The following is a 25,478-nucleotide window of genomic DNA, read 5'->3' on the forward strand; positions in this document are numbered from 1 at the left end:
AAACACCCTAGGATGTGTCATGCTAGTATCCTTTGACCCATGGATTAAGGCCTAGTCAAGAGTACCTTGTGGTGTGATAACTCCTTGGCTACAGTTTATTCCAAGGTGACCCTTGAAACCATGCAACCATCATCCATCCATGTTCTACCATACATTTTGTCATCAAAGGGAATGGGCACAAAAAGAAATTGATTTGAGTTCAAGAAATGAAATGAAAAGTGAAAGAAAGTTTTCAAAATGCATCAAATGAAAAGAGGAGCAAAAATAGACTCCTAAAGCTTCAAATATAAGGCACCCTCACTACATATGGGGTGACTTTGAAAATGTTCAAAAGAAAAATGCAAAAAGTTGAAAGTTGTCAAGTGTTGAAATGCCAAAAATCAAAAGAAATGGCAAAAGAAAGTGTTCTCAAATGTTATATGCCACAAGAAATTGGGGGGAAAAACAAAAACAAAAGCAAACTCCCAAATGAAACTCAAATTCTATCGATCCCTTTATCCATCGTATCCACTTTTGTGCATGGTAGAGAGGGGACGACCCTTCTTCTTGTCTAGGCAAGAAGGGGAATTCCGCGATCCTCCAGTGTTTCTAACACCATAGGGAGTCTACTCTTGACAAAAGCATTTAACGATTGAGGACAAAGGTACCCTAGCTTGACACAACTTGGAGGTGATTTATTGGTATCCTTCTAGGCTTAGTAATTTGAAGAAATTGCATCTATGAAGGAGTGTGTACCCTTGAATTGCTTCCCTTGTAGATAATTTCCGCCACTTAGATGAGGAAAGTGGCTATTCTTTTGTAGATGCATCCATTACTTGATTTTGTGTGCTTTAATGTTTGGATGTGTCGCCATTTTGGCAAGACCCACCTTGCCCTGCAAGAAGGCATCCTACATCATGGTTGTCTTGTTGTGAGTTGAAGGGGCGGAGTGAGACCCGCTAATTGTCTCATATCGGCTATGCTATTAGGTTAGTTTAAATAACGGTCCGAGTCGTTGTCACCTCTTTACTCGGGACGAGCAAAGGTTCGATTTGGGGATATTTGATGTGACCATTATTTGTGCATATTTAGGTCATTTATTGTCTTTAGTCCTTTATTTTGCATATTCTTTGAGGTTTTGATCCCTTGGTAGGAAAGGAGTGCAAACCTTGCATTTTCATGGCAAAATGGAGCTAAATTGATTGAATTCAATGACCAAGCATCAAAGAGAAGACAAGACTAGAAGGCCTTTGTACATATTATAGTAAATGGGCAATGATGAGAAAAGATCCTTGCATCTCCAATGAAATCCCGAAGGATTGTATGAAGAAGAAGGAAGAAAAGAAGAAGGGAAGAAGCTGATCAAGAATCCGAGCGGATTGCCTACTGGACGCCCGTCCAAGACAAGGAATCCGAGCGTCTTCCTCAGAGGGACGCTCGTCCAAAACCGCCACAATCCGCCCGTCCACCCCACAAATCCGCTCGTCCAAAAGCTCCACAATCCGCTCGTCCCGTGCCCTGGACGCTCGGATTGTGTGACAGTTATTCCGTCTTCTACTTGTTCTATGAAGGATGCGCATACCTCGGGAAAGACTAGCAAAAAGGAGACTCGCATATTTTTCTGAGAGGAGCGATTCCTCAAGGACTTAATCGTCATTTAAGCCCTTAGTAAACCCTAATTTGTGTACATAATCCCCACTATAAATACACCATTAGTCTAATTAGATTATCATGTTCTTCTTATCAATTCCTAGTGTAGTTTATATCATCCTAATCTCTCTTTAATCTTGTAATCAACTTTTAATCAAGTTTTAATACAAATCTCATTTCCTTAATCTCTCTTTTGTTCATCTTTTATTTTGGGTAATTGAAGATTATTTGGGTTATTATTGGGAGATTGACAACCTTCCAATCAATCATCAAGCACTTCTATTATTCTTTGCTTTATTATTGGAATCATTAGTAGGTATAATTCTCTTAATCCCTTTTTAATTATTGTTAATCATCTTCATTTATTCATCATGTTTTACTTTTTTGGTATGATTGACAACCTTGCTAGCATGTTCAACATGATAATGAGTGAGTAGTTTCCTTAACTAGGGTTAATGGGTAATTAGGAGAAACCAACATGGGGGATGATTCATGCTTAAATTAATATGTTTTCATAGTTTATTTGCTTGCTTGTTGTGATCTGAACTTATGCACATGTTATGTTTGATGAAATGCGAGCCTATGAATCCTTGCATTTTTTACCCATCACCTATCTTTTCAATGAGACTTGTAAGACATAAACCAACTCGAGTCTCATTAGACCATGCATATAGTTGAGTAGGGAAGATTAAGTCGACTTGTAGGTGTTGTACAATCTAATCGATTCGGCTCCGAGACCCAAACTTTCCTAGAATTGTAAGATATAAACCAACTCGATCCATCACAACAATAATTGATTGCTTATAATTTGAGAATATGTTTGTATGATCAATTCCCATGAATCCCCTATGACCCCATGACACCCTAGTGCCTTTTATCAATTGTTTACACCCCTTTTTAATCATCTTGCTTGTTTACTTTCATTGCTATTTAGTTTAGTGATCTTCTATTCCAACCCCAAATTGTGACACCCTTAGACACCGCTAGTTGCAATTGAAAATCTCACTTCAATACCCGTCCCTTGGAATCCGACCTTTACTTACCTCTTTACTAATAGTAGAGTTGTTTGTGGAGTTATAAATATTGTTTTGGTCTAGGTGCTCCTAACGACAAGTACTGAAAACTATACCTCTCAAGAGGGATCGACCATAGACCATAAAGAAACATACTTAATTAAGTAAATGAGTTTAAGTGATTACAATTCCAAAACCAAAACTGTAAAGTAGGTACAAATGTTCCAAAACCAAACCAACTGAAAAGAAATCTAAGTTCATGACACAGCGGAAGACTCTAATGACAAGTGACGACTCCATCTCAACTATCCATCGCGCAAGCCATCTTATACCTGCTCAATAACTGCTCACCATCCCTGAATGGATCACCACAGTTTTCAAAACATTTAAACAGGGTCAGTTACTGATTACACAAAATCACAAAACATAAGATACATCACACCATCACCCCAACTCCGTCATAACTCCACACACCTGACTACACACTAAAGTGTGTAGTCCTGCCAGAATACCCATCGTAACAGATATTCCACGCCGCCAGTGGGGGTACCGCAGCCGTACCCACCAAATCCCCGCTCATCTATTTCGAGCGATAACCCATGTTTCTTAATGTGCACATCCTCTTCTGTGGCGGGATCCACAAAGGGCAAATCAAGGGCATGAAGCCACTCCCACAAGTGACTCCACTCAGCCGAGGACACGCCTCACGAACCACAGACAATTACACAACCAATTATACAACAACACCAATATAAAACCAATACGATATAGATCAACAATAAACACAACCATCACCAACAACTATGTAATCAATAACCGAGTAGGGAACCCTACCTGGAATAAGCAAATCACGAGATCGTCACAATCAGCTACTCAATATTGCTCCTCTACGAAACCACCTCCTATAATCACATAACCATACAATCACAATCTAATACACATCATACTCCCAAAATCCACCAAAATACCCAATTAAGGTTTTAAACAATATCAACGAAAAGGTATAAAAACTATACAAGGATCTTACTGTTGGAGTATGTGTCCTCGACAATAGTGCGATCACATTATTAAAACTCATGATAAGAATACATGAAGGGATGATTCATTTTTATACGTCAACTGATCAACATTAATCGGTAATGATTGGCTGACTAGAGTTTAACATTACTGTCGTTTGACGGTGGTGATCAGTTGATCCCTTAAGGTCACACCTAAAGGATGATTCCCTAAATAGATAAATTAATTAATTGTATGCTGATACAGATTAATTAATTCCTTAAAATTGAACAATTTACATATGTGAGTGAAAATATGAATCTTATTGTAATTCGATTAAATGAGATTCGTTTTAGTAAATAAAATGTTATATATTGCTAAAACTTTGTTTATGAAACAATTAAATTAAGAATGATCGGTTAATTATAATTACAATTTGTTATAGATTGTATTAACGTAAACCATTTTATATACTTGTAATCATGAATTACTAGTCAATTGTTATATATAATTGAATTAATATATGTAATGATCTTTAATTGTTAAATATGCATTAATATTATTAATAACATGTTACATGTTACACATTATATGACAAATTTACAATTGACAAAAATAAAATGGACTCCATATTATCTATATGGACCGGTTTTTTAGAGGGAATAAGGGTGAATTAGTTAATTGTTTTTAATTGTGGAAAACACAATGATTACTATTATAACCTATTCTACACCCTAATGCTTTTTTATAAGAACAACTCTAAAAAGGAAAGAGGCATGCATTGGTCCTCTTGGACACTCCCACCCCACCGGTTTTCATCCCCTTTTTAGAGAATAAGAATTGTTCTTATTCACTAACAATTCATTCTTAGCTTATTCTACTCTCACTTCTCTCATCTTCTCTCTAAAACAAGTTTTAGAAAATATTTTGTTCAAAAATCTTATATTTAGATTACTAAAAGTAGTAATAGAAATAATAATAAGATTAATTTTAAGGTCTCTAATTATATATATCTAGTTAATATATTAATTAGAATTAAGGGTTTGTCTTCGTGCAGTTAAAAGGAGGTTCTCACACTATTGAGACAAGGAGGATCATCCATTTACTTTGAGCTCAAGAACAAGTAAGAAAGTTGTTATTACTTGGGCCCTTAAAACCGTTTTCACTAATGTAAGGAACATTTTCTTTACTCATCTATTTATTTTTATTATGCATGCATAAGATCATCATCTATTTTAATGAGTAATTTTGATATAAAATTAAAGGAGTTTAATTTGAGGGTTAATCAATCCTTTCACATACCCACGACACGACGAACTCAACGGCGTAAAGAATACGACGATCCGACGACCCTAGCCTTTGGGATTTGATAGCAACGCGAAGATGAAAGTAACGTAACTTGCTTTTTCTCTTGAGAGGTTTTAGAAAAGATAAAAGTGACAAAGGAACTGACGGAATACTTTAAATATCAATCACGCGTTGCTAACAAAACCCGACTAAAACAACCCGCAGACCCGACTTACTTGATCGAGTAAGTCACTTACTCGATCGAGTGACCCTTACTCGATCGAGTACCCATCAGCAGTACACTGTTTCGTAAACCAAACTTACTTACTCGACAGAGTAAGCTCCACTCGATAGAGTACTCAAAAGCATAGAAAACCATAGTATTACAGTCTTCCCTCCTTAAAAAGAACTTCGTCCCCGAAGTTCAACCCACTCTCAAAAACAAAACATACTAACTCAACCACGACACAACAACGCAACCAAAACTCAAAACAAAACTTCCAACCACAACTCTGACCGACTCAAACAACTACTAACTGTACCAAAAACTGGCATAAAACCACACCAAAACCTTATGTGATCACCTCCTACCCCGCTAAAAGAAACATAGTTACGTCCCCGTAACCACACATACCAGATCAAAAAGAGATGGATACCATTCTCTCATGGCCTCTTCCGCCTCCCAAGTAGCTTCCTCAACCTCATGATTAGACCATAGGACTTAAGCAACATTGTTTCCCCGGACCTAGTTTTCCAAACCTTGCGATCAAGAATCTGTTTTGGCACCTCAACATAAGACAAGGACTCATCCAACTCTTTGTTCTCCACCTCTAGAATATAGGAAGGATCGCTCACATACTTCCGTAACTGAGACAGATGAAACACATTATGCACACGATCCAAAGCTGCTGGTAACGCTAACCGGTAAGCAACCTCACCCACATGATCCAAAATCTCATATGGTCCGATGAACTTCTGGCTCAGCTTCCCTTTCTTACCAAACCTCATGACGCCACGCATAGGAAATACCTTCATAAGAACCTTATCCCCAACCTAAAACTCTATGTCACAGCGATGTAGGTCTGCATTGTTGGAGTTAGTGTCCTCCACAATAGTGCGTTTACATAATAAATCTCATTAATGGAATATCATCAGATATTTAATTATTTGATCCTCGTCAGTTGATTAACGTAAATCGATAACAGTTGGCTGACTAGAGTTTGACGTTATTGTCGTGAGACGGCGGTGATCAATCGACCCCTTTTCGGTCACACCTAAAGGAACGAACGCAATTGACAACTAATTAATTGTATGAGATACAATTTATTTAGTCCCTTGATTTATAGACTAAAAGGTTAGTCGATTATTTTTAGAGAGATTTCGAGTTGCGAACTCGAGGCACGGCAGTTATTATTTAATTATGCGATAATTGAATAATAAATTTTTGGGAGACGGGTTTCAGTTAATTAATTGTTAATTCATTAAAATTGTACTAATTGATTAATGTGATTAATATTAGTACGTAAATAATATATGTAGTGGTACACGTATATTTACGGAGTGATTTGGACGAATTAATTATGGAAGTATTTAAACATGAAACGATGTTTAAAATAAAATTACACGTATTTGTGCGACAAATATAAGAACCAATATGGACCCGTAAATGGGCAAGTGGACCGTGTAAAATAGAGTAGTGGATGATTTGGAACATAATCATTTCACCTTACTTTATATACTTCCATAAGTTATCTTATTATAGATTTTGCATGTGATGTAAGATTAAATAATATAAGACAATTTGTCCACTCCTACACTCTACCCTCCCACCGGTTTTCCCCCATATACACTCCAAAATGTTTGCTCATTTTTACCCACAACAACACTTGAACATTTTGCATGTGTATCTTCTTCTCTCTAAAAATAATAAAGCATTCTCTTACTAAGATTGTTAGTATACAAAATTAATATTTACTAAGAGTGTTAGTAATATAAAAATATTATCAAGGGTATAATTATAAAAAATTTCTAGTTAAATACTTGTTAGATTTTTGGGTTGAGTTCTTGGGTGCAACTTGAAGGAGACTTTTTTTTGAAGGTTTTTCAAGGAGGATCATCCATATCTTTTTAGCTCAAGAACAAACTAGTAAGGTGATCTAGTTTGTGCCCATTTTACCATAAAATCAATGTAAGGAAATTGTTTTTCCTTAAACTTTCATTTTTATGCTTTTATATTTGCATGCATGTTACATAGATCACCTAAATGATAAATTATGAGATAAATTAATTTTTATTAGAGAGTCTAATATGGATCTATGATCTTTCAAGTGGTATCAGAGCTTAGGCTTGTAATTTGCATGTTGATTTTAAGCATATTAATGAATTATGAGATAATTTATAAAAACTCAAAAATTGTGTTAGAAGAGGTTTTAGCACGAAATTTTTGGGACATGAATACCTACTAATCTCAAAAGATTTGTGGTTAAGTTTGGTGATTTATGAAGTTATTTTGCTATTTTTAATGATTTTTGGTAGAAAATCGAGTCAAAATGCCGTATTTTAGTTAAAATTTGACTAAAAATAGTTAAAAGTTGATTCGGTCCATGGAATTTTTATGGTATTTCATGCATGTTTTCTACTGATTGTATGCAAAAGGTTGAAGGTTGGTTCGAATTTTTTGCATGTTTATTGATTTTATGAGATAAAAGTCGATAAAAGTGAAATTAATTAATCATAATTTCGAAACAATTGATTCTGCCCTTGATAAATTTATGTACATTTAAAAATATCATTTAAATGTTAAAAGTGAATTTTAATATGTGTTTTCACCTTGTTTTGATGTTTATTGGTTTTATTGGTTAAAAACCGATAAATATCGATCTTTTTCTTCATAAAATTATCCGGAATTTTTGGGCAAATTGTTGGAGTTAGTGTCCTCCACAATAGTGCGTTTACATAATAAATCTCATTAATGGAATATCATCAGATATTTAATTATTTGATCCTCGTCAGTTGATTAACGTAAATCGATAACGGTTGGCTGACTAGAGTTTGACGTTATTGAGACGGCAGTGATCAACTGACCCCTTTCGGTCACACGTAAAGGAACGAACCCCAATTGACAACTAATTAATTGTATGAGATACACTTTATTTAGTCCCTTGATTTATAGACTAAAAGGTTAGTCGATTATTTTAGAGAGATTTCGAGTTGCGAACTCGAGGCACGGCAGTTATTATTTAATTATGCGATAATTGAATAATAAATTTTGGGAGACGAGTTTTAGTTAATTAATTGTTAATTCACTAAAATTGTACTAATTGATTAATATGATTAATATTAGTACGTAAATAATATGTGTAGTGGTACACGTATATTTACGGACTGATTTGGACGAATTAATTATGGAAGTATTTAAACATGAAACAATGTTTAAAATAAAATTACACGTATTTGTGCGACAAATATAAGAACCAATATGGACCCGTGAATGGGCAAGTGGACCGTGTAAAATAGAGTAGTAGATGATTAGGAACATAATTATTTCACCTTACATTATATACTTCCATAAGTTATCTTATTATAGATTTTGCATGTGATGTAAGATTAAATAATATAAGACAATTTGTCCACTCCTACACTCTACCCTCCCACCGGTTTTCCCCCATATACACTCCAAAATGTTTGCTCATTTAAAACACACAACAACACTTTAACATTTTGCATGTGTATCTTCTTCTCTCTAAAAATAATAAACCATCCTCTTACTAAGATTGTTAGTATACAAAATTAATATTTACTAAGAGAGTTAGTAATATTAAAATATTATCAAGGGTATAATTTTAACAAGTTTCTAGTTAAATACTTGTTAGATTTTTGGGTTGAGTTCTTGGGTGCAACTTGAAGGAGACTTTCTTTTTGAAGGTTTTTCAACATATCATTTTAGCTCAAGAACAAACTAGAAAGGTGATCTAGTTTGTGCCCATTTTACCATAAAATCAATGTAAGAAAATTGTTTTTCCTTAAACTTTCATTTTTATGCTCTGATACCACTTGAAAGATCAAGTGGCCGAAAGATTGTGGTATAGTATCACAATGGACTCCTCCTGGCACACCACAATTAAATGGACTCCTCCTGGCACACCTAAAAGATTGTTGTATAGTATCACAATGGACTCCTCCTGGCACACCACAATTAAATGGTGTGGCCGAAAGGAGAAACTGAACTTTACTTGATATGGTTTGGTCTATGATGAGTCTAACTGAGCTTCCTAGTTCATTTTGGGGTTTTGCCTTCTTGTATGCAGTATTTTCACTAAATCGAAGCCCGACTAAAGCGGCCAATAAGACTCCATATGAGATATGGAAAGGGAAAGTCCCTCATTTGTCATTCATGCGTATTTGGGGTTGCGAAGTGTACGTTAAGATCAAGTCTCACAATAAGCTTGCACCCAGGTCTGACAAATGTCTTTTTGTAGGATATCCAAGGGAAACACGTGGCTATTACTTCTACAATAAACACGAGAACAAAGTGTTTGTGGCTCGTGATGCTGTCTTCCTAGAAAATGAGTTTATTTCTAGGAGACAGAGTGGGAGAAAATTTGAACTTGAAGAAGTTCGAGAGCCACAAACCGAGAATGAGGTAGAGGAGAACATGGAGGATAGCATTCCCTCTTCCTCTGAAACGGTAATTGTTCCTAGAAAGTCAAGTAGGATTTCTAATCCACCTGACCGCTACCTTGGTAACATCGAAGAGGATGGTGTTTTGTTACTTTTAGAAAGTGATGAACCCACTACCTACAAATCGGCCATGTCTAGTCCCGACTCCTCGCTTTGGCTAGAAGCCATGCGGTCCGAAATGGATTCCATGTACGAGAACCAAGTATGGGACTTGGTGGATTTACCTGAGGGAGTGCGACCCCTTCAGTATAAATAGATATATAAAATTAAGCTCGGCGTGGATAAACATGTGGATGTTTACAAAGCTAGATTGGTGGCAAAAGGTTTCACCCAAGGTCATGGTTTACACTATGACGAAACCTTCGCTCCAGTCGCTATGCTTCGGTCCATTAGGATAATCTTAGCGGTTGCCGCATTTCATGATTATGAGATTTGGCAAATGGATGTCAAAATCGCCTTCTTGAATGGGATTCTAGAAGAAGAGGTGTACATGATACAACGTGAAGGTTTTGTGGATACATCTAACCCTAAGAAGGTGTGTAAGCTTAAAAGGTCCATCTATGGTCTTAAGCAAGCATCTAGGAGTTGGAATCATTGCTTTGATCATGTTATTAAACAATACGGTTTCACTAGAAGTGTGGAAGAACCGTGTTTATACATGAATTTTAGTGAGAGTAAGGTTGCATTCCTTGTCTTATATGTGGATGACATATTGCTCATCGGGAATGATGTTCCATCGCTCACTTCCGTTAAGGAGTGGCTAGGGAAACACTTCCAAATGAAGGACTTGGGAGAGGCACAACGAATCTTGGGTATCCGGATCTATAGGGATAGGTCCAAGAGGATACTAGCATTGAGTCAAGAAGCTTATATTGACAAAGTTCTTGACCGGTTCAATATGAAAGACTCCAAGAGAGGATTTCTACCTATGGGCCAAGGGATTACTTTGAGCAAGTCACAGTCTCCCTCTACCCCTAAGGAGATTGAACACATGAAGATCGTCCGTTATGCTTCCGCTGTTGGGTCTATCATGTATGCTATGATTTGCACTCATCCCGACATTGCGTATGCCTTGAGCATAACAAGTCGTTATCAAGCCAAGCCTGGTGAAAGTCACTGGATAGCCGTAAAGAACATCCTTAAGTACTTGAGAAGGACTAAGGATTTGTTGTTAGTGTTTGGAGGAGAAAATGTGTTGCGTGTAAGAGGTTACACGGACGCAAGTTTCCAAACCGATCGGGATGACATGAAATCCCAATCCAGCTATGTGTTTATGCTAAATGGAGGAGCTGTTTGCTGGAAGAGCTTCAAGCAAAGCGTTACTGCGGATTCTACAACAGAGGCTGAGTACCTTGCAGCGTCTGAGGCTGCGAAGGAAGCTGTTTGGATTAGGCAATTCATGGAGGGACTAGGAGTAGTCCATTCCGCCAAAGATCCTATCACTCTATATTGTGATAACAGTGGAGCTATTTTTCAAGCCAAAGAGCCGAAGTCTTGTAACAAATCTAGACACATTGAAAGGAAATACCATGTAATTAGAGATTATGTGGAAAGGAAAGAAATTGACATTTGTAAGGTTGGGACAGATGATAATATTGCTGATCCTTTAACCAAGCCTTTATCAAAGGCTAAGCATGATGGTCATGTCGTCGCAATGGGATTGAGACGAGTACCAGATTTTCTTTAGATTATGGATATGTAATAATTGGATAGTGTATCTCTTATTATATATATGATAATCACATTCATTGTTTTCGCAATCATTCTTTTATGAATCTTTTATTTAGTATGACTAAATTTTAATACCTTGTTTATCTGAATAAGTTGTGGAGACAATGTTTTTTTTTTGGTGAAAATGTGAAAATATATTAATAATGGATAATTAAGTTTACACTATCACCAACCTACATGACATTTTTCCAATCTAATACATCAGGTAATCAATACTAATCATACACTGGTTCCCAAGGTAATTTAGTCAACTTCAAAGTCCATTTTCGTTCTTGGCACCTTCCTTGTATATCTTGCTTTACTTGCCTCAGGATGAATCTAGGCGCCAAAACTCTATCTTCAATTCTCGCAATGTTCCTTGCATTCCATATGTGATACCATAAAGCTACAATTGCAGCCCCAATAATCTGCTTCTTCATCAACGAGGGGCATCTCCAAGCAATAAACCATTCCACCACTCTTGTCTTAGGAATTGACAGACCAAGCCACTCATTGAGGAGATCCCAGCAAAGTGTGCTATAAGTACAATCAGAGAACAAATGCTGATGAGTTTCATTCTGTGACGAGCATATTGCACAAGCCATATCAGTAGTGATCCCAAACCTAAACAGCCTATCCCTAGTCATCAGGCGACCCTGGACTATAAGCCATCCAACAAAGGCATGTCTAGGCAACATGGTCTTATTCCATATCAGAGGATACCAAGTTACTTGATGTTGTTGCCCCATAACCCATCTATACCCATTGGACACAATATAACTACCTGGTAGTACAGCCCAAGTCCCAGTAACAAAACCATCCTTCATAATGTCCTTTACTTGGCAGATTTTCCGCCAAGTCCAACTAGTGTTAATAGAGGGTTTATAATCAATCCAGTCCCTTCCTTTCATATAAACATGACAAACCCACCTTAGCCAAAGGTGATCACTCTTCATAGCCAGCCAACTAGTGTATTTGCCAATCACAGCAGTGTTCCATATTCTGGAGTTAACAATACCCAAGCCACCATGCTTCTTGTCTTTGCAGATATTATCCCAATTTACAGTAGGAGTTTTACCATACTGGTCAGAACCAGACCAGAGGTAGTTCCTGCAGATTCCTTCAATCCTATCAATTACTGTAAGAGGGATAACAAAAATACGAGTCCAATAAGAGTGCAACTGTAACAATACGGATCTTCTTTGGAGCCTACTCGACCGAGTAGAGCCTACTCGGCCGAGTAGTGCTCTTAGTGCGTATTATTTCGGTTCTGCCGAGGAATACTCGGCCGAGTATAGCGAATACTCGACCGAGTATTGGACACTCGGCCGAGTGTTGTTGCACTCGACCGAGTGTCCGGTTTGGCGAAGTTATATTTCGACGGTTTGATTAAGGAGTGATTAGGGTATTTTATATTTCCGCGTCAGTTTCTAATATCACTTTTCACAGCGTTATCATTTCTACGTTACCCTAATCATACCCAAATCATTCCCTAATCATTCCTTTGAGCATTTCGTAGCATCTTTGTGTGGATAATTGCGGTGATTCTTGCGTATAAGTTCTTGTTGCACTGTTGGTAAGTACATCTTTGTAATTATTGCATCGTTTCGGGTTGCTATACATTATATGGAAGGGGATGTTGGGAATTGTTCAAAGTGTAATTGTGTTGTATGATCTTTGTATAGGAGAAGACTTCGTAGAGGAGCCTTTTTGATTGTCCGTGTTGCTTACTGCTGTGATTGCTAAGGTAGGGTCTCCCTACTCAGTTTACTGTGCTTTACATGACATGTTGTTGTAATTATCGTTGTCTGTTGATCATCGTAATATGGAGATTGTTGTGACAGTGTTAGTGTGAGGGGATTGAGATGACAGTAATGTCATGTGATTGTGATTATGGTGGAGTCACTTGCGGGAGTGGCTTCACACCCTAGTTCGCCCTCCGTGGAACCCGCCACGGGAGGGGATGTGCACATTAAGGGACAGGGATCGTTGTCGCTCGTGAGGAGCTGGACTAGGTGGGATCGGCTGCGGTCACCCACTGGCGGCGAGGATTACCTGTTGCGATGGGTAATCTGGCAGGGCTACACACTTTAGTGTGTAGTCGGTTACTATGTGAGACAGGGTGATTGGGAGTTGACGATGATCAGACGAGTATTGCGTTTGTTTGTCTTGTTTGTTGCATAATACTGACCCCGTTGTTGTTTGTGGAATCTGCGGTGATCCATTCGGGGATGGTGAGCAGGCTTGACAGGTTTTGCTAGTGAGAGCTTGGGGATTATCTTGGGAGAATTGCCACCACGAGTCATAGCATCACTGTCTGAGTTCTTAGCGAGTTTTCTTTTGTTATTAAGACTTTGAAGTTGTAGTTCATTAGACAGTATTTGGTTTCGGATATTGTAAACTTTGCTTTTTACATTACTTTAATAAATGTGCTCAGTTCAGACGCTTTTGATATGTACTAACCTCGGGCAACCGAGATGGTAACGCACTCTCATGGTAGGGTGGTCCTGGTAAGGCACCTTGGTATGAGGGGGTGTTACAGCAACTGACTAAGAACAGCTTTAATGAGGACAAGCCTCCCTACATAACTCAGCTTCTTAGCCCCCCAGCTTCGAGTTCTAGTCACCACCTTCTCAATGAGTCATGTACAGTCACCAATGCCCATCCTTTTATGAGATATGGGAACCCCCAGGTATCTAAAAGGAAAGGCACCAGGTTTAAAACCAAAGATTCTTTGAATGTAATCTATCTCACCTTGCTCCATACCATTAAAGTAAATGTCTGACTTTTCAGTGTTCATTTCCAAACCAGAGGAGCAAGAGAAAGAAGCAAAAGCCCTTAGTAGCACCTTAATGGAAGTTCTGTCACCCCTACTAAACATCAACAGGTCATCAGCAAAGCAGAGGTGAGTTAACTTTAATGGTCTACAGAGAGGATGATAATTGAACTCAACACTGCTAGTAACTTCATTCAGAACCCTACTAAGATAATCCATGCAAATGGTGAATAGGAGGGGAGATAAGGGATCCCCTTGCCTAATCCCCCTTTTGCCAGGGAAAAACCCAAAAGAAGACCCATTAAGTGCAATGGTGTAACTAGGAGTAGTCACACAAGTCGTGATCCAAGTAATCATTCTTTCAGGAAAGTTCAAGGCATGTAGCATTTGATCAATAAAACTCCACTCTACTGAATCATAAGCTTTCTTTAAATCTATCTTCATAATACTTCTGGGAGAGCAAGTTCTCCTCTTATAAAGCCGCACTAGATCATGACAAATCAAAATATTGTCCACAATGTCCCTACCCTGGATGAATGCACTTTGGGATTCACATATAATAGAAGGAAAAACTTTAGTCAATCTATTACATAAAACCTTAGAAATGATTTTGTATAGGACATTGCAACACGCAATAGGCCTGAAATCAGCAACAGTAACAGGTCGAGCTTTTTTGGGTATAAGGGTAAGTGTAGTGGAATTCACCTGTCTTAACAGCTGCCCAGAAGCAAAGAATTCCTGCACAGCCTCAATAATATCCTCTTCAATGATCACTGATGCATCCTTGAAAAACTGAGAGGTATAACCATCTGGCCCTGGGAATTTGTTGGCAGGAATAGACTTTAAAGCAATCTGAATTTCTTCAATAGTAATATCCCTAACCATCTCCTCCCCTTGCTCATTACTCACCACCTTCCCATTCCTCACAACAGGGACATGAATCTTCCTAACAGGCTTACTAGAGCCTAGAAGAGCTTTATAGTAATCAATGAAGGCCTCTTCTATTTCAGGAATGGTATTACACTGATGCCCTGCCATATCCTGAATAGTCAGGATCTTATTGCTCATTCTTCTAGCCTTAATAATGCTATGAAAATAACTAGTGTTATCATCACCCTCCTGCATCCAGTGTGCCTTAGCTTTTTGAGCCAAGAAACTTCTCCTAGCATTCTCCAAATCCCTATAACAATTGGAAGCTTCATTGACTTCCTGCTGAATCAGCAAGTTGAGTGGGTCAGCATGGAGTTTTTCTTGAACATCATAAAGATGATGCTTAGCAATCTTAGCTGAGGTTTCTATGTTAGCAAAAGCATTACCATTCAACCCCTTCAGAGGATGTTAAAGCATTTTCATCCTCTTCACCACCTGGAACATTTTAATACCATACAGAGGCTTGTCCCAAACTTCTTTAACTAATTCAAGAAACTGAGGGTCCTTACCCCACATGTTAAAATACTTAAAGGACCCCTTTCTTCTGTCACCACCAGCAACCAAATTAATAGTGCAAGGACAGTGATCAAACTCCCCTTCAGGATGAAACATAGGGATAACCTCAGGGAATTGATCAAGCCACTCATCATTACTCATGGCTCTATCAATCCTACTGAACACCATGGCACCTGGTTCATGTTTGTTGTTCCAGGTGAAAAAGGCACCATGGGCAGGAAGGTCAACAAGACCACAATCATCCACACAATCCTGAAATCCTCTTAATTCATAATTAGAAACTTCAGACCCCACTCTTTCACACATAGCAAGAACATTGTTGAAATCCCCCATGACCAACCAAGGACCAGTGACAACTTGCCTCATATTTCTCAAAGAATCCCATAAAGGAATTCGTTCCTGGACCTTATTAAATCCATAGATAACTGACATCCACCATGTCTGGCCATTAATACAAGAGATCTTAGCATGAATTACTTGAGCTTCAATATTAATGATATCAACAGTATAGTTTCCAGAATCCCAAATTAACCATATCCTACCCCCATCATGAACAGAGGTATTATGCACCAGACTCCAATTAGCACCAATTCCCTGATGTACTTTATTGATAGCATTAACCCTGACTCTAGTTTCTAATAACCCAAAAACTCCTATATTATTATTATGCAGAAAATACCTAACCTCCTTCTGTTTATTTACACTATTAATACCCCTCACATTCCAAAATCCAATGCTACCCATTATCCTTTTGAGTAGAACTACCCTCCATTTCCCCTGCAAGGACTCTCCTGTACTGAACAGAATGTTCCAAAACCTCCATATAAGTGCTTGTCCCACTGCCCAAACACATCCCACCATGCCTAGTCATCTTAGTAATGATTCTGGCAGGTGTGAAGGACCTCAGCATAGTTGGCATTGGTGTAACCATCCCTGGCATAGGAGTGGCCAATCCCTCTAAACTCTCAAGACCCAAAGGACCCCGAGCTTGAACCATAGGTTGTTCAGGTTGTGCAGGTGCCACCCCATGCTCAGCAGGAGATACTGTCACATTCTGTGGAACCTTCTTAGGTCTCCAGACCTGTGGAGCTGGCCTAGAACCCTCAGAATTCTTAGCTTTTCTGCAGTCTTTGGCAATATGACCCAACCCCTGACAATCCGTGCACTTAATGGGTTTCCACTCATAGTGAACAATTTGCCTGTGATTGTTGTCAAGTTCATCAGCAAACTGAATGACATCAGCTAATTCAGTCCTAATTTTAACCTCCACCATAATCCTAGCATACCCAAGGAATGTTTTCAGCAAGGTATTACTGTCACACCTCACTGGCTTACCCACAAGAGCTGCAATCTTCATCAACGTATTCCCCCAGAACTTCAATGGAAGGCCATAAAAGCGTATCCAAATAGGTACTACATCTACAGCTTCCTTCACCATTTTAGATTTCGGGGTCCATTCCTCAACAATCAGAGGTTTATTGTCAAAGAAAATTGGGCCTGCTTGCAACACCCTCAATTTCATTTCCTCATTCTTAAAACGCACCAGGAAAGTACCATTAGAATTGAATGAAATCTTATCAAAATCAGTATATCCCCATACGCGCTTAATAAAACCATCAATAACTTTGAAAGGAGGATTCGCCCCAAGTACATAACAATAGACCGCAGTAGACCAAAATTTTAATTCAGATTCAACATCTTCATTAGTAAGTTGTAAAGGTCTTACCATAGAATCAGTTTCTGAATCAGAAGATTGAACCCTACCTTGAACCTCCGTCCATTCAGACTCAGAGCCGCTCCCTTCTTCCGAGATAGAATCCATAACAGAACCGAGATTATATGGCCGGATAATCGAATCATTCTCAGACGAGCGAGCATCCAGGTGATTAATCCCCAAAAGCTCGTCATCATCCTGATCAATGACTCGAAATCTCGAACCACTAGCTTTATTATGTGATTTATTAGTACTAATTGGTGTATTTTTTTGTAGATTTTGTGATATTACTTTGATTGTTCTATTAGATTTAGGGTTATTTTTCCGAGTACGTGCCATTGCAGAAAACGAAAAAGAATCCCTAAATCGCCTCTCTTACTAGACTTTCTCTCTCATCCTTTTTTTATGGTCATATTTGTTAAAACCGATGTGGAGACAATGTTGAACACTATTCAAGTGAATAAGATGAACATTGTATTTTGTCCCTAGTCACTTAATGAGGTGACGTCTCGGAGTGACTAGATTGTAAGTCGATTGATGGTTGTTCAACACCATAAGGTCATATGTGATGACTGGTCGATTACATAAGCAGAGTGTGTGACACTTTGCCGGACAGTGACCATTTAGAGAGTCCCTAAGTTCTATTATAGACGCCTGGTCGTGGCGGGGATCTCTAAGATGTTCTAATGAGTCGATTCTTTTGACTGGAGACTATTATCTGAGCAAGTGCAGTTTCCGAGTGACTTTGGTTTTTGTCCTAGGTCGTGCCGTGAAAGGAGGCCAAAAGGGCATTTACTAGGTCATGGTGAGCTGTATTGTGCAATAGGATAGATAGGGCATACAGGAATTGTCCACCCACGTTGGTAACTATATCTCAAGGCCACTCGAGGAGTTAATGACTACAAATGCTTGGCCACGCTCGGAAGTAATCTGTGAGAGATTTTTCCGGTCAGGTAGTCACACTCTCAATCGAGAAAACCACTCGCGATATGTTCGTGTGCAAGAGCGACCTGAAAGACACCTTGCATTGAGTGGGAGATTAAAACGGACAAGAGAATTTGTAGCGCACACCTTGTGTCGGACAAGTGGGAGATTGTTGGAGTTAGTGTCCTCCACAATAGTGCGTTTACATAATAAATCTCATTAATGGAATATCATCAGATATTTAATTATTTGATCCTCGTTAGTTGATTAACGTAAATCGATAACGGTTGGCTGACTAGAGTTTGACATTATTGTCGTGAGACGGCGGTGATCAACTGACCCCTTTCGGTCACACCTAAAGGAACGAACCCCAATTGACAACTAATTAATTGTATGAGATACAATTTATTTAGTCCCTTGATTTATAGACTAAAAGGTTAGTCGATTGTTTTTAGAGAGATTTCGAGTTGCGAACTCGAGTCACGGCAGTTATTATTTAATTATGCGATAATTGAATAATAAATTTTTGGGAGACGGGTTTTAGTTAATTAATTGTTAATTCACTAAAATTGTACTAATTGATTAATGTGATTAATATTAGTACGCAAATAATATGTGTAGTGGTACACGTATATTTACGGAGTGATTTGGACGAATTAATTATGGAAGTATTTAAACATGAAACGATGTTTAAAATAAAATTACACGTATTTGTGCGACAAATATAAGAACCAATATGGACCCGTAAATGGGCAAGTGGACCGTGTAAAATAGAGTAGTGGATGATTAGGAACATAATCATTTCACCTTACTTTATATACTTCCATAAGTTATCTTATTATAGATTTTGCATGTGATGTAAGATTAAATAATATAAGACAATTTGTCCACTCCTACACTCTACCCTCCCACCGGTTTTCCCCCATATACACTCCAAAATGTTTACTCATTTTTACACACAACAACACTTGAACATTTTGCATGTCTATCTTCTTCTCTCTAAAAATAATAAAGCATCCTCTTACTAAGATTGTTAGTATACAAAATTAATATTTACTAAGAGAGTTAGTAATATTAAAATATTATCAAGGGTATAATTTTAACAAGTTTCTAGTTAAATACTTGTTAGATTTTTGGGTTGAGTTCTTGGGTGCAACTTGAAGGAGACTTTTTTTTGAAGGTTTTTCAAGGAGGATCATCCATATCTTTTTAGCTCAAGAACAAACTAGTAAGGTGATCTAGTTTGTGCCCATTTTACCATAAAATCAATGTAAGGAAATTGTTTTTCCTTAAACTTTCATTTTTATGCTTTTATATTTGCATGCATGTTACATAGATCACCTAAATGATAAATTATGAGATAATTTAATTTTTATTAGAGAGTCTAATATGGATCTATGATCTTTCAAGTGGTATCAGAGCTTAGGCTTATAATTTGCATGTTGATTTTAAGCATATTAATGAATTATGAGATAATTTATAAAAACTCAAAAATTGTGTTAGAAGAGGTTTTAGCACAAAATTTTTGGGACATGAATACCTACTGATCTCAAAAGATTTGTGGTTAAGTTTGGTGATTTATGAAGTTATTTTGCTATTTTTAATGATTTTTGGTAGAAAACCGAGTCAAAATGCCGTATTTTAGTTAAAATTTGACTAAAAATAGTTAAAAGTTGATTCGGTCCATGGAATTTTTATGGTATTTCATGCATGTTTTCTACTGATTTTATGCAAAAGGTTAAAGGTTGGTTCGAATTTTTTGCATGTTTATTGATTTTATGAGATAAAAGTCGATAAAAGTGAAATTAATTAATCATAATTTCGAAACAATTGATTCTGCCCTTGATAAATTTATGTACATTTAAAAATATCATTTAAATGTTAAAAGTGCGTTTACATAATAAATATCATTAATGGAATATCATCAGATATTTAATTATTTGATCCTCGTCAGTTGATTAACGTAAATCGATAACGGTTGGCTGACTAGAGTTTGACGTTATTGAGACGGCGGTGATCAACTGACCCCTTTATCGAAATAAAGTGAGCTGACTTAGTCAAACGGTCAACTATCACCCATATCATGTTGTTACCCTGTTGACTCCTCGGTAAACCCACTATAAAGTCCATAGAGATAGATTCCCATTTCCACTCAGGTACCTCGAGAGACTGAATCTTACCCTATGGTCATCGTTGCTCTCCCTTAACCCTCTGACATGTCAAACACCGTGCTACGAACTCAGCTGTTTCCCTCTTTATCCCAGGCCACCAGAAAGTATTCTTCAAATCCTTATACAACTTGTTGATATGTGCATTTTATATAGTCTTTTTAAGTCTCTTATGCACGTATTTCTATGAGATTCTCGTGGTTCTATGCTACGAAATGCCCCGAATATTCTACTTTGGTTTGTCTTGCTTTATTTGCAGGAATGGACCTGAAAGTAGCGGAATCGAGCCTGGAACTGTCCTTTTGCTTGCATTTAGAGGATGAGTGGATTTGGAGCAGAAACGCTGCTGCCTTGGGACGCGTGAAGTCATTTCGGAAGCTAACCAAGTGAAGAACACGAGCTGGTGCAGTGGCAAGTCCTCAATCGAATGGTTTTCTGATCGATCGAGTGGTTGTAAGAGAAGAAGATCTCGATCGAATGGATTCTCTGTTCGATCGAAATGAGCATATTTGGAGTTCCTCGATCGAGTGGTCTGTTTACTCGATCGAGAGGTTTTGCTATGAATGTGTTCGATCGAGCAGTTCTAAACTGTTCGATCGAGTACTCGCTAATGGGCTCAGGCTTTTTAGTTTGATTTTTTATTCTAGGTTTAATAATTGTATTTCTTATAAATAGGAAAGACGACATGAGGTTTTGGTATCACTTCATACATTACTTTTCCCTTACTTGTTGTCAGACGTTAATTCGCTCCTTTTTCTGGATCTGAACTTGTAATTTCTCCTTCTCCTTTATTCCAGAATTAATTTCTCTTCCCTTCATCTTTTTATTATGCTTAATATTACTCTATCTTTCTCTATCGTTTTACTCTTCGTTATGTTTAGCTAATTCTCCCACTAGGATTTAGGGGATTCGATGAATTGTTGTTAGTTGCTAATTAGATTTACAGATCTTTCGTTGCTATCATGTCTTTGTTGTTAATCACTGCAATTAACTTTAAATAGCTGCTTGAATCGATGCACTTAGCTAATTAATCTTGGTAAGCCTTGACCTAGACCGGAAGGTTGGAAGGGGTGAGACCTGCAGTGAACATTAGGATGCTTTAGTGAGGGCGGAAGCTAAGCTAATAGTATTTTAGGGCGAATTGAGACCGAAAGGAGATATTCGTTGCCCCTTAGACTGTTACACGCGACTGATCTGTGACCTTAGCTGCAATTATTGACTTTCATTGATGACCCGACAATCCTAGTTCCCTTTCTCTATTGTTAATCCCTCTTACCCTTTTCTCTTGCCTTAATCTCTTTTAGCTTAGTTTAAACAATTTAAACCCCCCAATTGTGACCTTAGACAGAGTAGAATTAACAAGTAGATAGTGACCGCCTCCCTGTGGAGATCGACCCTACTTACCGCTGACTTCTGTTAGTAGTACTTAGGTATTTATTTTTGTCACTGAAACGACGGTATCAAATTTTGGCGCCGTTGCCGGGGAGGCAACTAATTTATTTGCTTGTTTATTTTTGTCTGTCTTTAGCCTCAAGGGATTTATTCCTTGAGGCAGATCTCATCTTTTTCTCTAGTGTTGTTTTGATAGGCCCTACAGGTCCTACCTAGACAGTTCTAGGTAAATTATCATCAAAGGGAAGGCTTGAGTACCCTTGATCTTCCACCTATGTTCCATCCTATGGCGCAGCAGGTGGTTTACTGTGAGAGATGTGGAGCTGCGGGGCACAATGCTGTCATCTGTCTAGCGGGAAACGACCGTGTCAAAATTTGGCGCGACGAAGTCTATGCATTTAGGCAGCGTAGACAAGTTAGTCATTCCATTACATATGCGCCGCCACATCCGCTTCAATAACGAGGCTGTCAAAAGTCTCTGTTTACCTGGCCCCCGTAACAACAAACCCTTCCTCCCGTTGAAGAGAATGAAGAGGTTGCTGAATTCAAATCCTTGATGAAGGCACTTGCACTTCTAGTGCAAGAATCTGATAAAGCTAGGGAAGCTCGTGTCAAGTTATTTGAATCTGAAATAGCTCAATTAGCTGCCGAGATGGACTATAGGCATTCAGAGGAGGTACTTGCTATTTGTACCGAGAGCGGTCCTTCCTATGAAGGACCTGAGCTGCCTATTGATGATGAAGATTTGTACGACTCGGAAATTAAAGAGCACGAAGCATTTCTCAAGCACTTCACCACAGTTCAGCATCAAACGCTCGATCGAACAGCCCATCATGTTCGATCGAGTGAATTCTATGAGGAGGAATTCGATCGAGTAGAACAAACTCATCGATCGAACGGTTTGTATGAGGAAGACCTCGATCCAACACCCCACACTGTTCGATCGAGTACTGCTGAAAAAGGGAACCTCGATCGAACACCTTACCTTGTTCGATCGAGTGAACTGTGTGAAGAAACTCCTCGATCGAGCATTATGCATTCTCGATCGAGTGATATAGCCACGGAGAGCAATGATATGTCATCTTGGTTCGTTTTGGATGACGATTTTGATGAAGACAATGGTTACGGTGAATCTCCCCTTTTCAAAGCCGGGTTGGATGCTTTAGAGGCTGCGATTTACAGGATAGAACCCACAAAGGAGAGGAATGAGAAAACAGCTGAGTGAGTGATTGTTCCTAGCACAAAAGAGGTAATATACTCTTTTGCCAATGATTCCGACGTTGGGAGCAACCGACCTGAGGTAGTTAACGATAATTTCATTATTGTTGGTATTAATAGTACGCTATCTCATATGACTCCTACTTTTCTTTCGATGCTCGACCCCCTCCCGGATGGATGAATAAGTTAATAATTTTTCACCATATTTGTCATCAGAAATTCGTTAAGTTAAAACGGTACCTTAGATTGCTTTTAAATGCTCCTGAGCTCCTTTATATTCCACCGACGGTCAATTCGAGCTTTCATATTCCGCCCGTAGCTGGAGGGCAGAATTATTTTGTAGATAATTTTGGGAGCTGTCATAGGAAATTCGTTAGGCTTAAATGATTGTACATTTTGTTTTCCTATGTTACTATTATATTATGGTGCTACTTACAGTTTTGTGTAGCGCATGCGCGGCTATTTGATCGGCTGCTTCGTGCTTTGAGCTATTTTGACTGGGCTTAATTGAAATGGCTGAAAAAGAAAAGATGGTCGAGCTGGGACCTGTCTGAACTAGCGCTGTCCGGGAGGCAACCGGGAGTTTTAATTTTTAGTTGTTTTTCAAACATTTCAGTTGTGTGTGTAATAATTGGTTTTTAAACCATAGACTGGAACAATTATCTTGTTTTGTTAAGTTCTGCGGGCTGTTTATTGCGTCTTTGCAGGAATCTATCGTGGATGGCTCGATCGAGTACTTTATATACTCGATCGAACTATTTTGCTGCTGATTTCACTCGATCGAACATCTGCTCCTTTCAATCGAGTGCCTGCAAAAGAGAGTCTTTCGATCGAGTAACCTTTCTCCTCGATCGAACAGTTTTGCAGCCTAATGTATTCGATCGAGTACTAAATCCACTTGATCGAGTACTATCGAGTAAGTTGGCTTGCTTTACTTCCAATGACGCCGTTATGGAGCTGTTTAGCGACCTCCCATGTTGCTGGCTGGTTTAGGGAGGTCCCTACTTCGCGTATTCTTGTGAGTTTTCCGCATCTCCACTCTCCTTTTTAGTTTGCATTTCCTTCCCTATTTTTGAGTACAATGAGGGCATTATACGGTTTGGTTTGGGGAGGTTATGCATCCATATCTGTGTCTGCATGTTGTTTTTATTGCATTTCTGTTATCACGTTTAATTTCTGTATGCATTGCTTGTTTATTTTTATAAAAATCAAAATCTCATAAAAATAGAAAAAATTCAAAAAATTCACGTTTACTTTAGCATATAGGTTGAGTCGGAACGGTGGATTTCAATGATGAAATTGCACTACATTTAGTCACTTTACTTAAGCCTTGTTTAATTAATATCTTTAGCTTTGTCTTCTGCATATCTAAGAGTTAATGTTAAAATTTAGTTGAACAAATAGACTTGACCTGAAAATTTTGGCAAACTACTTATAATTTCTAAGATTTAGAGCCTTATAAACTGGTGTCATTTATGACCGGTTTCATGTAAGATTGTGAGTAGTATACTCCTTGCATAACATGTTCACTAATTTGCACGTTTATGAAATTCAATTGCTTTTTGCCTACATACATTCGGGTTAGTGGTTGGTGTCAAATGCAGAGAGGCGCTTGCATTTCCCCTTTTCTTTCATTTTTACCCATTTAACTCCACATTAGCCAAATTTGCCTCTTTGACCCTTAACTACATCCTAAATTTAGCCTGCCTTGTCAAGCTAGTTAGTGTATGTTTTGCGGTATATAGTTTATTGTGTTCCAAGTTTGGTCCGTGTTTCATTATTGGGAGTTGATAATTTATGGAGGAAGGAGGATGACATATATGAAAAAAAGAATTGAAAAATGAAAAAAAAAACGTGAATCAAAAGAAAAAAAAAAGAAACCGAGAAAAAAAAGAAAAAGTTTGATTGACGGTTTCACTCCTATGCTTTATTTATATCTATTGAGGAGTATGTTCGGTTCAATTTGGTGAGTTTGAATGCCAAATATGGGCGTTGTGCTTAATTTTAATGGATTAGAAATGGATATTTTCCATTTGGTTCTGTTCAGGTACTAGCTTGGCCGCCTATACCCTCACATTTCCAAAAATGTTTTGCCTTTTCTTACCCATTACCTCACTTTACCATACTTTTGTAAGCCCTCGGCTGTGACGGACCTTGTTTGGTTGGAATGTATGTGTACGGTAGCTAGAATTGTCTATCATATTAGTTGCACGCATGTTTATGTGGGTCATAGTCTAGGTGAGCGACTTCTTATTCTTTCTCTCTTACATTTAATTGCTTACCCTTTGCTTCATGAGAGAAGAGTGACCCGTAAGAGTCCATCATTAAAGGTCTTGCAAGGTCGATGGTTCAGTTTTATTATAAACATCTTACAACTCGTTTGCATTTGACTGTTTCGCTATAAGTGTTAGTTTGCCTGCATTAAATCGGTTTAAGTGGGCATTTGTAGCTAGCTCTGAGCTATCTTTTCCGTTCCATTAGTTTGCATTTATTTTACTCGAGGACGAGTAAAGGGCCGGTTTGGG

General features: G+C 38.1%; 1 protein-coding gene across 1 annotated transcript; it reads right to left on the reverse strand.

Annotated features, from left to right (window-relative positions):
• Positions 1-11,551: 11,551 nt before the first annotated feature.
• On the reverse strand, positions 11,552-17,590 carry LOC141613552 (uncharacterized). The gene is made up of 4 exons (XM_074432289.1): positions 16,303-17,590; positions 15,474-16,190; positions 14,070-15,386; positions 11,552-12,453 (listed from the first exon to the last, which is right to left on the reverse strand). The coding sequence occupies exons 1-4, from the start codon at positions 17,588-17,590 to the stop codon at positions 11,552-11,554; spliced, it is 4,224 nt and encodes a 1,407-aa protein (XP_074288390.1).
• Between the last annotated feature and the right edge of the window lie 7,888 nt (positions 17,591-25,478).

Source organism: Silene latifolia, chromosome 11 (genome assembly GCF_048544455.1).
Source record: "Silene latifolia isolate original U9 population chromosome 11, ASM4854445v1, whole genome shotgun sequence".
Taxonomy (NCBI): Eukaryota; Viridiplantae; Streptophyta; class Magnoliopsida; order Caryophyllales; family Caryophyllaceae; genus Silene; species Silene latifolia.

What these genes read in the sequence shown, in the direction of transcription:
- LOC141613552 (XM_074432289.1), bottom strand. Translation starts at nt 17,590, where the DNA reads ATGGCACGTACTCGGAAAAATAACCCTAAATCTAATAGAACAATCAAA. An exon ending in CCTTGCAGGGGAAATGGAGG is followed by an intron (nt 16,191 to 16,302) that starts GTAGTTCTACTC and finishes ATAATAATATAG; the next exon opens with GAGTTTTTGGGTTATTAGAA. An exon ending in CTTTAATGGTATGGAGCAAG is followed by an intron (nt 12,454 to 14,069) that starts GTGAGATAGATT and finishes TCCCTCTTACAG; the next exon opens with TAATTGATAGGATTGAAGGA.